Genomic DNA, 13,631 nt, shown 5'->3' with positions numbered 1-13,631 from the left:
AATTAAGCATTTGAAAGAGAAAAGATCAAGGAGAAAAACCCAGGTTCGGCCGCCGAACATGGGGAGTTTGCGGAGGCACCTTTGGCCCCCGAAGGTGGTCTGGCCAACCACCTATAAAAGGCCCCTTATTCGAAAATGGGCGAGTTTTCTCTCTCTATTTTTGGGCATAGGTGAGTTTCGCCTTCCTTTGGTCGATTTTGTGTTTTCCTTCAATCCCTTCAAGTTTTTTATGAGTTTTACTTGGTTTTGAAGATTTTTGAGCTAAAGATCAAAGTTTTGAAGCTTGGAGACCCCTGGAGCTCGTTCCTCCATATCTCCAAGTTTGGGATCGCATCTCCTCTCGATCTTCAAGAGGTAAGTGTAGATCCTCCTCTTCTTCCATGTTTTAAGTAAGTTTTAAGATGGGGTTAAGGGTTTTGATGCATGTTTAGAGTAGATGTAAATGTTAGGGTTTATGTTAGTTTTATGCTCAAATGTATTCTATGTTGATGTTTGTTGGGGTATAGGCTAATTTTATGCCCCTATATGCTTGAAAATATATTTATGCATGCTTTTGTGTGTTGATGTGAGTTGAGAGGTTTTGGGGTGGCTGGATGTGCATGTGAGGCTCGGGTTCTGCCCTTCTGGAGGACCCAGGTTCGGCCGCCGAAGCCAGTTTCGGCAGTCGAACCTGCCTGGAGACAGCTTTAGGCCGCCTAAACTCGCCCCCGAAAGTTTAGACTTTCGGCTCTGGAGGGGAGTTTCGGCCGCCGAACCTGCCCCCAAAGGTTGTGACTTTTGGCTCTGGAAGGACCTTCGGCCGCCGAACCCTGCCCCCGAAAGTGCCTGACTTTCGGCTCTGGAGGGACCTTCGGCCGCCGAACCTGCCGCCGAAAGTCCCCTGTCCAGCCTTCCTTTGCCTATTTTTTCATGCATGTTTATGATGTTTTAGGGGGGGTTTTTGGGGAGATGTTTAGAGTCATGTTAGAGTATGTTTAGTCCCTCATTTGAGTCCATCTGTGTAGGATCGGACCTGAGGAACTGAGGTGATCAGCAGTGAGATAGCTACTTCAGAGTTAGTTCAGAGTCAGCCAGAGGTGAGTGGAACTAAACGAATCTTTTATTTCAAGAAATCAAATGTTTTAAGCATATTCATGCATCATGATATATAATAGGTTGTTTGCATTAGAATTCACGAATATGACGCATTGCATTATTCATTGTGGATGTGGATGGACAACAGGACGACCCATTAGCCTTTTAAATATTATGTTATGTAATAGAAGTCCTGAGGAGTCCCACCGAGGGCCGGGCACAGAGCTTATGTATGTAATAGAAGTCCTGAGGAGCTCCACCGAGGGCCGGGTACAGAGTAGAGGGATTTTTGGGTCAGTCCATCCGTGATGTAAATTGTTTGTGCTGTGCATTCATTAAAGCATATGTTTATTATGATGTTTTTATAGTTCTGCTCACTGGGCTTTTGTAGCTCACTCCTCTCCCCTAACCCCCAGGTTTGCAGGAGCATAGATAGCTATGGGAAAGCCAGCAGAATTACGGCTATGTTATGTAATAGAGTTATAGTGGACATGTAATGAATGTAATGTAAAGAAATGTATTGAGGATTAGTATTGTGCTTAGCCCTAATGTTTATGGTTAATCCCCATCATACATGATCTTTATGAAAATGATATAATAATGAGATATGTTGAACCAGGCTTGCTATATGAAATATAGACCCAACTAGAGCATTTGATGAGGGCTCTAGGACGGGGTTTTATGTTTACAGTTATGGTGCATGCACAGGTCAGGCTTGGTGTATGAAAAGTTTAAAATTTTTTTATGCAAATGTATGATCATGTATGAGATTTTATCAGATGTACAGGATGTATAGTAGGCTTGCTACGGGTCCCGACGACCTTAAATCGATCTGGACCCTAGCGCCAGTAGCGGTCCGGTTTCGGGTCGTTACAAGCTCGGCTGCATTTCATTTATGGAAACGGTGCACAGCTTAGAGTCAGTAGGTTGAGATTCAAAAGTTGCCAAAGACAGAGGCTGACTTATGTCTGAATGTGCATAATGTGGTAGTGCAGGAACAGTTGGTGAAGCACGAAGAAGACCATCTTTTTGTGTTAGAAAATTTAGAACTGGAGGTAAAGGTATTGACGTTGGCTGCTAGTCAGTGACCGGAGAGCAATTATCAAACGGCTGCTTGAAGGGAAACATCTGTTCATAAAACAAAACATGGCGTGAGATAAAACGTCGACCAGAAGAGAGTTCAAGACAGATATAACCCTTATGCAATTTACTATACCCAAGGAAGACATATTGAGTAGACCTAGGTGCCAATTTATGTGGAGCATAAGGCTTTAACCATGGATAACACAAAGACCGGAAGACTCGTAACTCATCATAATTTGATTTGGAGTGAAACAATAGTTCGAATGGGGACTGATTATTATGATGAGTTGAAGGCAATCGATTGATTGTATAGAGAGCATTATCAAACGCAAAGGTGCAGTATTTATAAGGAATAGATGTACTATGTAACAATGCTCTCCCAGTTTCCACAATATGTCTATGCTTGCGCTCAGCGCACCCATTTTGTTCAGGCGTGTGTAGATAAGAAACACGATGAACTATGCCATTCTCTTTTAAATATGTCGACAAAGATTGATATTCTCCCCCCCAATCGGACTGAAACTGTTTAATAGATACCCCAAAATAAGACTCAACCAATTTATGAAATTGAATAAACACCTGGAAGACATCTTATTTGTTTTTGAGGTAATATATCCAATAATATTTACTAAAATGATCAAAGAACAAGACATAATATCGATAGCCATCATTTGAAACCACAAGGGAAGGACCCCACACATCAGAACACAATAATTCTAAAGGTTGTTTGGCAGTAAACAATGAATCAGAAAAAGGCAATTTGTGTGATTTTCATACACTACAACCATGATAAAAATCACAACCCTTATTTGCAACAAAAGAAATATTATTATTGTTGAGAACATTCTTAACAACTCTAAGATTAGCATGACCAAGATGTTCATGCCAAAGAGAAATGCTTGCTAGAAACGCTTTCGGTGAAAAATAACGAACTTGAGACTGCATCGGAAACAAATACAGCCCATTCTTACTCTGGCCTTTGTACAGCACCCGCCTCGTGGGGATATCCTTCACAAAATATTTTTCAGGAAAAAATTCAATGGAAGCATTATTATCAGTGATAAACGCAGAAACAGATAATAAATTCTGTTGAACATTAGGAGAATATAATATATTGTCAAGAATAAAAGAACGACCATTAACATGAGAAACAGAAGACCCACAAGATGAGATTGGGAGAGTTTTACCATCTGCAATAGTGAGAGAGGTGTTGTCTAGCACAAGAACAGTATGAGAGATGTTCTCCTGATTCGCAACCAAATGATAATTTGCCCCAGAGTCAACTGTCCAGGCCGGCATGGGAGGCGAATCTGTGTGAACAACATGAGCTTGAGGAGGAGGTTTAGGCGATGGACACTGTCAACTCATATGACCACTGCCATTGCAATTGTAGCACAAAATATTTGTATTCTGCCCAGAGAAAGAATCAGAACCACATCTATGGGTATAATTAGTAAAATGTCCAGTAACATTATTTCGGCCACCATAACTTGAATTCTGGCCACCACGTCCTCGTCCACCCCTTCCACGCGATCGCCCATCGCCACGATTAGCATTACTATAATTAGCAATCGGCGGGACAGTAGACGAAATAGCCAAGGTATCCATTTTCAATTGAGTTTCTTCACTCAATAACAACGCATACAACTCATCAAAAGACATCGCAGAATTTCGGGCTTCCATAGCCCTAGCAAAGGGTCGATATTCAGTGCCTAGGCCCTCCAATACATCAGCAACAAGTAAATCCTCATCTACAGAACTGCCGAGAGACTCCAACTGATCAGCAAAGGATCTGGCTCGTTTCATATAAGCATCGATTGAATCAGATCCTCGAGACAAGTGCTTAAGTTGCTTGCAAAGTTGTTGAATTTGTGTTATTGTGCCTTTGTAATAAAAAGTTACAATCTTATCCCAGGCCTCCTTGGCAGTCTTAAACCGGAGGATTTGGTGCATAATAAACTCAGATCAGAACTGTTGATCCAACTTCACACAATTTGGTCCTGACTAAACCAGTCAGAATAAGCAGGATTCGGTTCACCATTTGCAAGAGTTTGAGAAGGAGCTTGAGACGATCCATCAACATGAGATGCAAGTTTATAACCATGTAACAGCGGCATAATTTGTGCCTCCCAGATCAGAAAGTTGGACGAGTATAATTTGAGGGATAGGAAAGGTGTGACATTCGAAACAGAAACGGATTGAGAAGCAGAGACAACAGCAGTTGCTGGAGAAAGAGATGAGGATGTAGTAGACAAAAGGGATTGTTGTGTAGAACCCATTCTGAGATTCGAGAAACAGTAGAGATAAGAAAAAGAAAATCGCAATGGCAGAGAGTCCTTTAGGGCTTTGACACCATAAAGAGTCACACAGTTTTGGAATTTTAACACTATTTGTATTACTCTTGTTGTATGTATATATACACAAGAGTTTCGTGTAGTTTGTTACAAGAGATTAGCCTACAGATAAATTACAAGCTGTATAACAAAATAAATTGAAAATATAACTTAGCCTTATCATTGAAGATATAACTTATTCTTATCATTGAAGATATAACTTATCCTTATCAAAATATAATCGGCAAAAATCTAGGCTTTTCTACGAGAAGACAGAGAGATAGAGTTTCATTTTAGAAGAGCTCGTTGCACAATACATCTGGTAGAAAGAAATTGAAGGCAGTAAAAGACCCCATAATTTACCTTAAGCTACACTCTCATTTATGAGTTTCTTAATTTTCCAAGGAAAATAGTTACTCAACTTTGTGACAATAAATGACCAGTAAATAGTTTGCACATGCACAAATCATTGTGTTTTGTCTGCCGGCTTGGTCTAACCTTGATGCAGGAAGCTTCTGATCCTACTTGTGTTTTATCTTAGCTTTCCAAGACACTTATTATCATAAAAAAAAATTTTGATATTTTTGCTGTTGGGTCACAAGGGCATTACTAATAGCGACATTATAAGGTGAATTGAGCAAATTGACTAGAGAACATGAAGCTTCATTGAGCTAATTTATAATCTTTTTTATTTCAGTTTGTAGGTTTTCTTAAAATCCTAAAAGAAATCATCTTTAAGAAAAATGAAAAAAAAAAAGGGAATTAATGTGTGAATGATACCTTAGAAATTTGAAAGAACAGAAGAGAAAGGCTTTTTTCTTTCTAAAAAAAAGATAAAAAAGAGAGATTGAAGGATTGATAGGGTGTATATTTTGTCTATTTAGTGCACATTTTTTTTATGAAATTAGAGTTGATTATATAAAATTATGGATTTTTTTTTCTATTTGCTATATTGACAGATTCTATACTTTTTGAAAAAGAAAAGCTCTTAATTTGAAGATTTAGGTAGAAATTAGAGGCGGAGTCGCAAAGCTGACCTCGGGCAAGGCAGACCTTGTGCAAAGCTTACTTCGGGCAGGGCAAACTATTGCGCACGGCTCATGTAATATCAATGGGATTTTCAAGTTGGATTCTCAATTAATTGCATAAATTAATTTGAAAAAAAAATGATTTTAGAAAAATCAAGAAATAGGAATTGTTACTTCCTCTTTTAAAGAGATTTTTCTTTTATTCCTCTTCGGTTTAGGATTACCCTTTTAAAAAGGGGAAGGTTCTTTGATTTGAGAGAGCAAGAGTTTTTTAAAGTATTTTTTATTAAGAATTTTGGAGTTGAAACATGAGTTTCAGTAACTAAATTCCTTTATTTAGTTAGAAAATTTCAAGGTGTAATTCACAAGGATTGTGAGATCAAATCAAGCTTAATTTTCCTTCTTATTTCTGGTTTCTATATTATCCCTTTTATTCTTGATATTATTATTTGTTTAATTGATGTAGTCTGGTTAATTATTCAATTGAATGAATAGTATACAGTCATTCAAATTTATTAAGTTTGTAATCACTTGTGAGTTTGATACTTATGATAAATAATACTTTATTGTCGTATTCTAATTTCACAGCTGCGCTGGAATGAACTTCTTGGTTGGAATAAAATCTTTCTAGTTTTTAATACGGTTATCAAATTAAATCTTATTAAGCTGATCATATAGTTTATTTGTTGAATAGGGAGTTAGTTAGTGAGCTGATCCTTTTCAATCTTTTATCTAAAGGAATATTAGGTTGTTAGACCGTATTAACAGTTGTAACTGACTGACCAGAAATTGAGTCGAACATCCTTGCATCTATGATCAATTCAGAGAATTATTGTCTAGAGTTTTCTTAAATTAGATGTTTTCTTACTTTAATTAATATCTTTAATTATTTACTTTTACATCCGGTTAAAACTCTTCCAATCCAATCCCTCTTTTACATTTATAGTTTATTTTCCTCTGTTGAGGAATAGATTGTCAAAGCAATTATTAAGTCAGCCAATTAATAGTTTATCAGTTTAATCGTCAGTATAGTCAATAAGTTAGTGGGTCATCAAGTAATCGGGTGGTTGATCGTCGGGCCATTAAGTAATAATTAATTATCAAGTTAACAGGTAAGTTGTCCAGTCTATAATCATCTGGTTAATAGTCGTTAGTCGGTCGATAGTCATATCGATAATTAAGTGGTCGGTCATTGAATTGTCAAGTCACTAGATTGTCAGATCGTCGATTTAATAGTGAGGTTATCTGATCGTTGATAGATTGTCAGATCATCGATTTGCTGTGTAAATAGATAGATTGTCAGATCATCGATTTGCTGTGTAAATAGATCAGTCACAAGGTCATCAAATCAATCGTTAAATTGATAGATCATTAAGTCATTAAATCGATTACCAGATCATCATCACGTCATTAGTTTGATCATTAAGTTGATCATCAGATTATGAGGTCATCATTTACCTTCTTTCACGTAAAAACAGCGGTTAACCTGTTATATCATATCCACAACTCTTTTCTCATAATTGTTGAAAAGAGTAAAATTTATGCTTATTGGATTCAACGCTAACCAAGAATTCTTATAGAAATTCATCCTCATGCATCTCCATTCTCTCTGAATTCTGAAATTCAGAGGTGCATTTTATTTCTGATATAAGAGGATAATCATGGTATAATAAAATTTTCTCTGACCATTAATCACATTAAAATCCATTTACAAAATGGACGGTTGCCCTCTAAAAAAAAAAAAATTGTACGGGCTTTGGAATATATTTAATAAAATATAGAAATAATTTAATTAATTAAGTCAAACCTTAAGGATAATTAATTCTCCCAAAAATAAATTAACACCTAAATATTGTTTAAGTACCAAATAAATTAAATGTGATTTTCATAAATATACACTATGGCGCCTCACTTCAAAAAATCCTGCCTCTCACCTTAATAACTATAAATTTAAAAACGAAAAAATATTTTTCTTTTAAAGATATTTTCGTAATCTCTATTGGAGGATGCAACCATAGTCAAAATGTTTGAAAAAACCAACGAATAGATATATTAATTCTAATATATGAAAAAGTAATTTGCTAATTAAATTTAAAACATCCTATAAATAGATAGCAATGTTGAAGACAAGTTTCTTTGTCACTGAAAAGTCATGGTTGGAGTCTTGAAAACAATCTTTTTGTAAAATGGAGGGGCAAGGTTGCATATGACAAATGATTCTCCTCCATTTTTTTATCCTAAAATGGCCAGGGCTCCATGCATTGTAAATACCTTTCTCTGATTTGACAAGGTAGGCTGTATCTCATGGGTTGGAAGTTCCTTTTCAAAATAAACGAGATCAAGAGAGACTAATTGCCTGATTCAAATTTCTTATATTTCACCATCCCACAGTTCTTCAAGGCTTTTGTAAGGGCTGCGAGTTGCATGGACTGCAAAATCCCCTCGAAGGAGCCTTTGCTGCATCACACACCCACATGATATACAATAAGAGAACAATCTCATAACAATCTTTATATGAAAGCATGAACACAAGTCCAGGTCTTGAGCCAAAAGCAAACCTGGTGGATTTCTGATAATTTCGAGAAGAGCTCTGGAGGGATACACCAATCAAACAAGCTTAAATTTTCCAGGATCCTAGATGCATTTACACTCTTTGGAAGGACACTGTGACCACTCTGGATACCCCAGCGAAGAGCAACTTGTGCTGGTGATTTGCTGAGCTTCTCAGCAATTTCAATCAGTATTGGTTCCTTTAAGATTTCTCCCTTAACCCAAGAACCTGGAGACCCCAGAGGAGAGTATGCCTGACAAGAGGAATTTTCTTTTCACATTATTTGAACAGAAAAACCAATCCTTACAGCTAGAGTGCTAGTGATTACAAAGACCAAAAATTAGGGATGAAAGATACCGAGAGATGAACTCCAGTTGATTTACATAAATGATGAAGTGCAGGTTGCTGCCAGACAGGGTGGCATTCAACCTGATTAACTGCAGGTGGCACTTTTGCAAATTTTAGGAGGTCTTGCAGCTTCTGAGTTGAGAAGTTGCTGACCCCAATCGCGTGTGCCTGGCCTGATGCATATAAGCCTTCCATTGCAGTCCATGTCTCTTGAAGGCACAGGGGAACCATGTTTTCTGGGTCCCAACCCTGACTTCCTTGCTTTGTCCGAAATGGCCAATGCATCTGCAATACATACCCAAATCTAATCAATAATAATTAGTTATTTAGTACAATGTAACTGTTCTAATTTCTGCATTTCACTACTTATTTTGGAATTAATTTCCAATTCTTCCAGCCTATGTCCATGGCCTGTATTAGGAACTGTGAATAAATGACTGTAAAAGTACACAGGCATACAAGATACAGATCAACATAATCAAGTTGCAGGTCTTCTAAACTCTTGTTCAGTGCCTTTAAGACATCTTCAGGAGCATGATCACTGCACCTGCAAGTATTACAATTTTATATCAATAAGTGATGTAATTCCTCAAGTTTCTCAATCACAAATGGGTTTAGAAGCAAAATTAACCAGAGACCAAATAAAAACATTAAAATGAGAGACAAATACCATAGCTTAGACGTGATGAATAGCTCACTGCGTTTCACTTCTCCAGAGGAAAACAATTCCTTCAAAGCTTCCCCTACCTGAATTCCATTAAATATAACAAATTAAACGAAAGCTTTCTGTACCATAATCGCAATAATAAAACGTTAACAAAAACAACAGATTCTTCACCTCTTTTTCATTATTGTAAACTTTGGCACAGTCAATATGTCTGTAACCGGCCTGCAAAATAAAAATACTCAAAATAAACCCTATTCATGTCTCTCTGAGAATACCCATTCCCATTCTTAAATCAAACAAAATTGGCCTCAATTGAAAAAATTTGTGAAACAACAAGAATGGTTGGAACTTGAGAAGGAGAGATGGGACTATGAGTAAAGGAAAATAACCTTGATAGCAGCTTTGACGGCTTCACCTACGACACCAGGCTCAGCTTTCCATGTCCCCAAGCCAACGGATGGTATCTTAGCACTGGTATTGAGATCAAAATATAAGAGTCCCTGTTTCTCCTCTTTGCCCATATTCTTTCACAACGATGACTGGTCACATTTAATCAGGAGCCTGTGCATCTTCTGTGATCAATTTGAGATTGTTCTACAATTTACAGAAGCTCAGTGGAGACAGAGAAAAAGAGGTGTTTGATTGTGGAATTTAGAAGGAATGAACACGAGTTTTTCAGATCAGAGACTCGGGAAGTTATGGCTAATTGATGCCAGAAAATTGCAGGTAATTTTCCCAGTTCTTTGACGTGTATGTGGTTCCTCTTCACTCCTCGAGTTACACGGCAAGAAAGATGGATCTTAGCATGTGTGTTGCTTCCCAAACAAATTTTATTTTGGGAGAATTGCTATTAGTTCTTTAGATTTTTTAAAAAATTATTAATTCATATCTATTTTAAAAGATCTCTACATTTTTTAAATTTAACTTATTTAAATTTTTATAAAAATTATTAAATAATATAAATATTTTTTTTTTTTAAATAGAAATTGGGGTAGTCGAACCTTAGACCTTTCAAGGCTACAGGATGCATTTTCCACCAGGCTAAGTCTTGGAGTGCAAATAATATAAATATTTAAAATTACAATAATATATCTAATTAAAATCATATAGATTAAACATTATTAATAATCTTTTAATAGAATCATTGTAAAGTTTAATTTACAAAATATAAAAATATTTTAATTGATTAATTTTTTTAAAGTAAAATTACTTTATTAATAAAATTTTATTAAATAAAGAGATATATAATTTCAAATAGAAAAATGAGTATATTTAATAAATTTTTTAGTTAAAATATAAACAGTTAAAGTATTACAATAAACTCATATAACAGATATATTAGTTATAAAATTTAATAAAAATTTATGATTATTCAAAATTAAATTCCTTCATAGAATAATTTAATAAAAATAATTTTCAATTATCTGTTTAAACCCTTGAATAAGATAAATCGATAAAAATACTCTCTTTATTTCTCATCTCTCCCGTATAAATTATTAAAGATTTCCGATAACATAATCGAAATATTTTTTAAATTATTTTTCGACGACACAACTGAAATATTTTTTAAATCATATTTTTTATAGTTCCAATAAAATCTCCGACTAATTTAACTAAATTTGGACTAATTTAAACAGTAAAAATAGTGGATCTTTGCATTTGCGTTGCTTCCCAAACAAATTTTACTTTAAAAAGAATTATTATCAATTTCTTAAATTTTTAAGAAATTTATAATTTAAAATTACTCTTTTCAAATTTTATATATTTTATGAAATTAAAGTCTTTAATTTTTTAATTAATATAAATATTTAAAAACAATTAAAAATTGTTTAACGGAATGGTTAAAAAATTTGATTTATAAAATATAAAAATATTTTAATTATTAATTTTGAAATACGAGTGAATTACTGAATTTCTTATACATTTAGAGATTCGATAATAATTTCTCTATTTATTTTTTAAAATAAAATTTACTATTTAATACTCATATTTTAATAAAACTAAATAGTTAGCCGTTTTATTTTTAAAATATATTAAATAATTCATGATATTTTATTATTTAATATTAAAATAAGTAATTCAAATTTTAATATAATGTTTATTTACTACATTAATTCGTAATGTAATAGTTACAAATTTTAAAATATATATAATTTGTGTTATTAATATAATATATATTCTATAATATGATTATTTTGTTTATTTTCTAATATTTTCTTGTCATCTAATAATTTTTATTCACTTTATTATTTTACACATTAAAAAAAAAATTTTTTTTATTTACTTTCTAATTATACTCATATTAAAACAATTAAACTCTTTTTTACATGCAATTTTTCTAAAAAAAATTAAATTCTATCTATATAATTAAATTTATTTTTATTTATAAAAAAAATTCATTTATTGAAATCTAATAGAATTCGATTCAACTTATTGAATAAATTAATAATAAAATTTAAATTAATTTAATTTATTTATTATTCTTATTATTTTTAAACAAGACATAAATATTTATTCGTATAAATGACAATTATTTTTATTATATTCATTAAAAAATCATTATTAATATTTTTATAATTTTTAAAGTCTGAATTTTACATAATTTTTTATAATTAAAAATATAAAAATTATTTTTTAAATTAATAAAATAATATAATAAATTTTTTAATATTAATTATAAATATATTAAATATTAATAGTTACTATTAAATTAAAATAATTTTTATAAAGAGTTATTATTAATTAAAAATAAAAAATAAATTTAAAATAAAAAGTAAAAAAAAATTCAATGCTTAATTAAGTAATTTTAATATAAATAACCAATATTTTTTTATAAAATTCTATTAATTTTGACAAAATTTACTTTTAATTCAAAATCAACTTTCACAATAAAATTATTTTTATATTATTGATTTTATTAAATATAAAAATTAAAAAAATTTAATCCTTTTAAAATTTTAAATTTTAAAAATTAAGGGATGTTTTGAGAATTTTATTAGAAATAAAATAAAATTAAATAGAATTATAATATTATAGTGTAAAAAAATAAATTAAATATTTTAAAAAATAATAAAAATTATGAGATGAAAAGGAATATTATTTTTTTATTATTAAATTTATGAGTTTTTATAAAATTAATTATTTATTTCTATTTTAAAATCACTCAAAATTTAACTTATTAATTTTTATAATAAAAAAATCATTAGGTATTGTTTAATTTTATAATTTTAATTAAATTTATTATTTAATTTCTTTAATTTTAAATATTTATATTATTTTTTTATTTAACCAAAGTCTGGAAGAAATAAAGAGATTTATTTCATAAATATAAAATATTTTAATTAAATAATTTTAAAATAAAAATAAATTGAAAATTTTCAAAAAACTCGAAAACTTCATAATAATTCTGCCTTTTAAAATCCATATTATATATATATTTTTTACGAGGTATTAATCCATTTATTACTATGGCAGATATGCTAGAGAGATAAAGTGGTTGTAATAAAGTTTTAGATTCTAATTTTGAGTTAATTCTTTTATAAAAATTAAATTTAAAATAAAGATAATTATAAAAACCTATGTGTTTTCAACTAAAATTTTATATCTTAATTTATAATAAAAAAGATTTTATACCTTTTTAAATAGTTACTAAAGTTTAAATATCATTGGTAAATTATTAATTTATTTTCTGATATTTAGTAAAAGTTGAGTTTTGGTCCTTATAATTTTAAATTTAGTTTTTTAAGTTTTATTTATTAATAACATAAACTCTAAATTTAAAATTATAATTAAAATTAAAATTAATTATATATTTTTATAAATTAATCCGTAAATATTATAATTATTAATAAGTTTTTATATTTAGAAATCAATCTCTCTGCTTATTAAATTTTAGTATTTTATATATGAAAGACAATAAAATAAAAAAATTGATACTTTTTTAATTAAATAAAAAAATTATTGAGAAAGGAAAAATGATATGAGTTAACTCTTTAACCTTAAATTTAAATGTATATTATACAAGATTCTTGATTTAATTTTTATTTTATTAATTTATTTATAAATATAATATATTAAATATAATGAATATGTGAAATTAATTTGTAAAAAAATATAAATATTTATTTGTAAATAATTATAATATTTAGATATGTTAGAATATAGGATGAAGTATAACTAAAAAGATTATTTTATTGATAAAAATTTTTATAATTAAATTTATAAATATATGAAGTAAATTATATGTTTCATAAAATTTTAATGATTAAAATGTAATTTATTATAATTAAAATTTATTTTTAATTAATTTTTAAATATTATATTAGCATTTATTAACGGTGTTAAAAAATTTATTTTTTTGTTAATAAAATGAAATTACACGACTTTTTTTTATCATTGATTAAAATTATAAAATTATAATTAAAAATGCCTCAAATTATAGGTAATTCTTGCTTTGGTTTTGAATTGTTGCCTTATCATTTTCAATATTAGAGCCCAGATTTTAAATTTAATCTTTAAATTTAATTTTCTGTTTAGTTTTAATTATT

At 30.7% G+C, this 13,631-nt stretch overlaps 1 protein-coding gene across 1 annotated transcript; it reads right to left on the bottom strand.

The window, feature by feature from the left end:
* Nucleotides 1–7,582: 7,582 nt before the first annotated feature.
* LOC110620272 (NADPH-dependent aldo-keto reductase, chloroplastic) lies at nt 7,583–9,911 on the bottom strand. The gene is made up of 7 exons (XM_021763943.2): nt 9,474–9,911; nt 9,256–9,306; nt 9,088–9,164; nt 8,877–8,964; nt 8,427–8,702; nt 8,077–8,322; nt 7,583–7,975 (listed from the first exon to the last, which is right to left on the bottom strand). The coding sequence occupies exons 1-7, from the start codon at nt 9,603–9,605 to the stop codon at nt 7,889–7,891; spliced, it is 957 nt and encodes a 318-aa protein (XP_021619635.1). The 5' UTR covers nt 9,606–9,911; the 3' UTR covers nt 7,583–7,888.
* Between the last annotated feature and the right edge of the window lie 3,720 nt (nt 9,912–13,631).

This window comes from Manihot esculenta, chromosome 8 (assembly GCF_001659605.2).
Source record: "Manihot esculenta cultivar AM560-2 chromosome 8, M.esculenta_v8, whole genome shotgun sequence".
NCBI classification, from domain to species: domain Eukaryota; kingdom Viridiplantae; phylum Streptophyta; class Magnoliopsida; order Malpighiales; family Euphorbiaceae; genus Manihot; species Manihot esculenta.
Note: the sequence above shows the minus strand (reverse complement) of the source record. Positions and strands in the feature narration are given on the sequence as shown.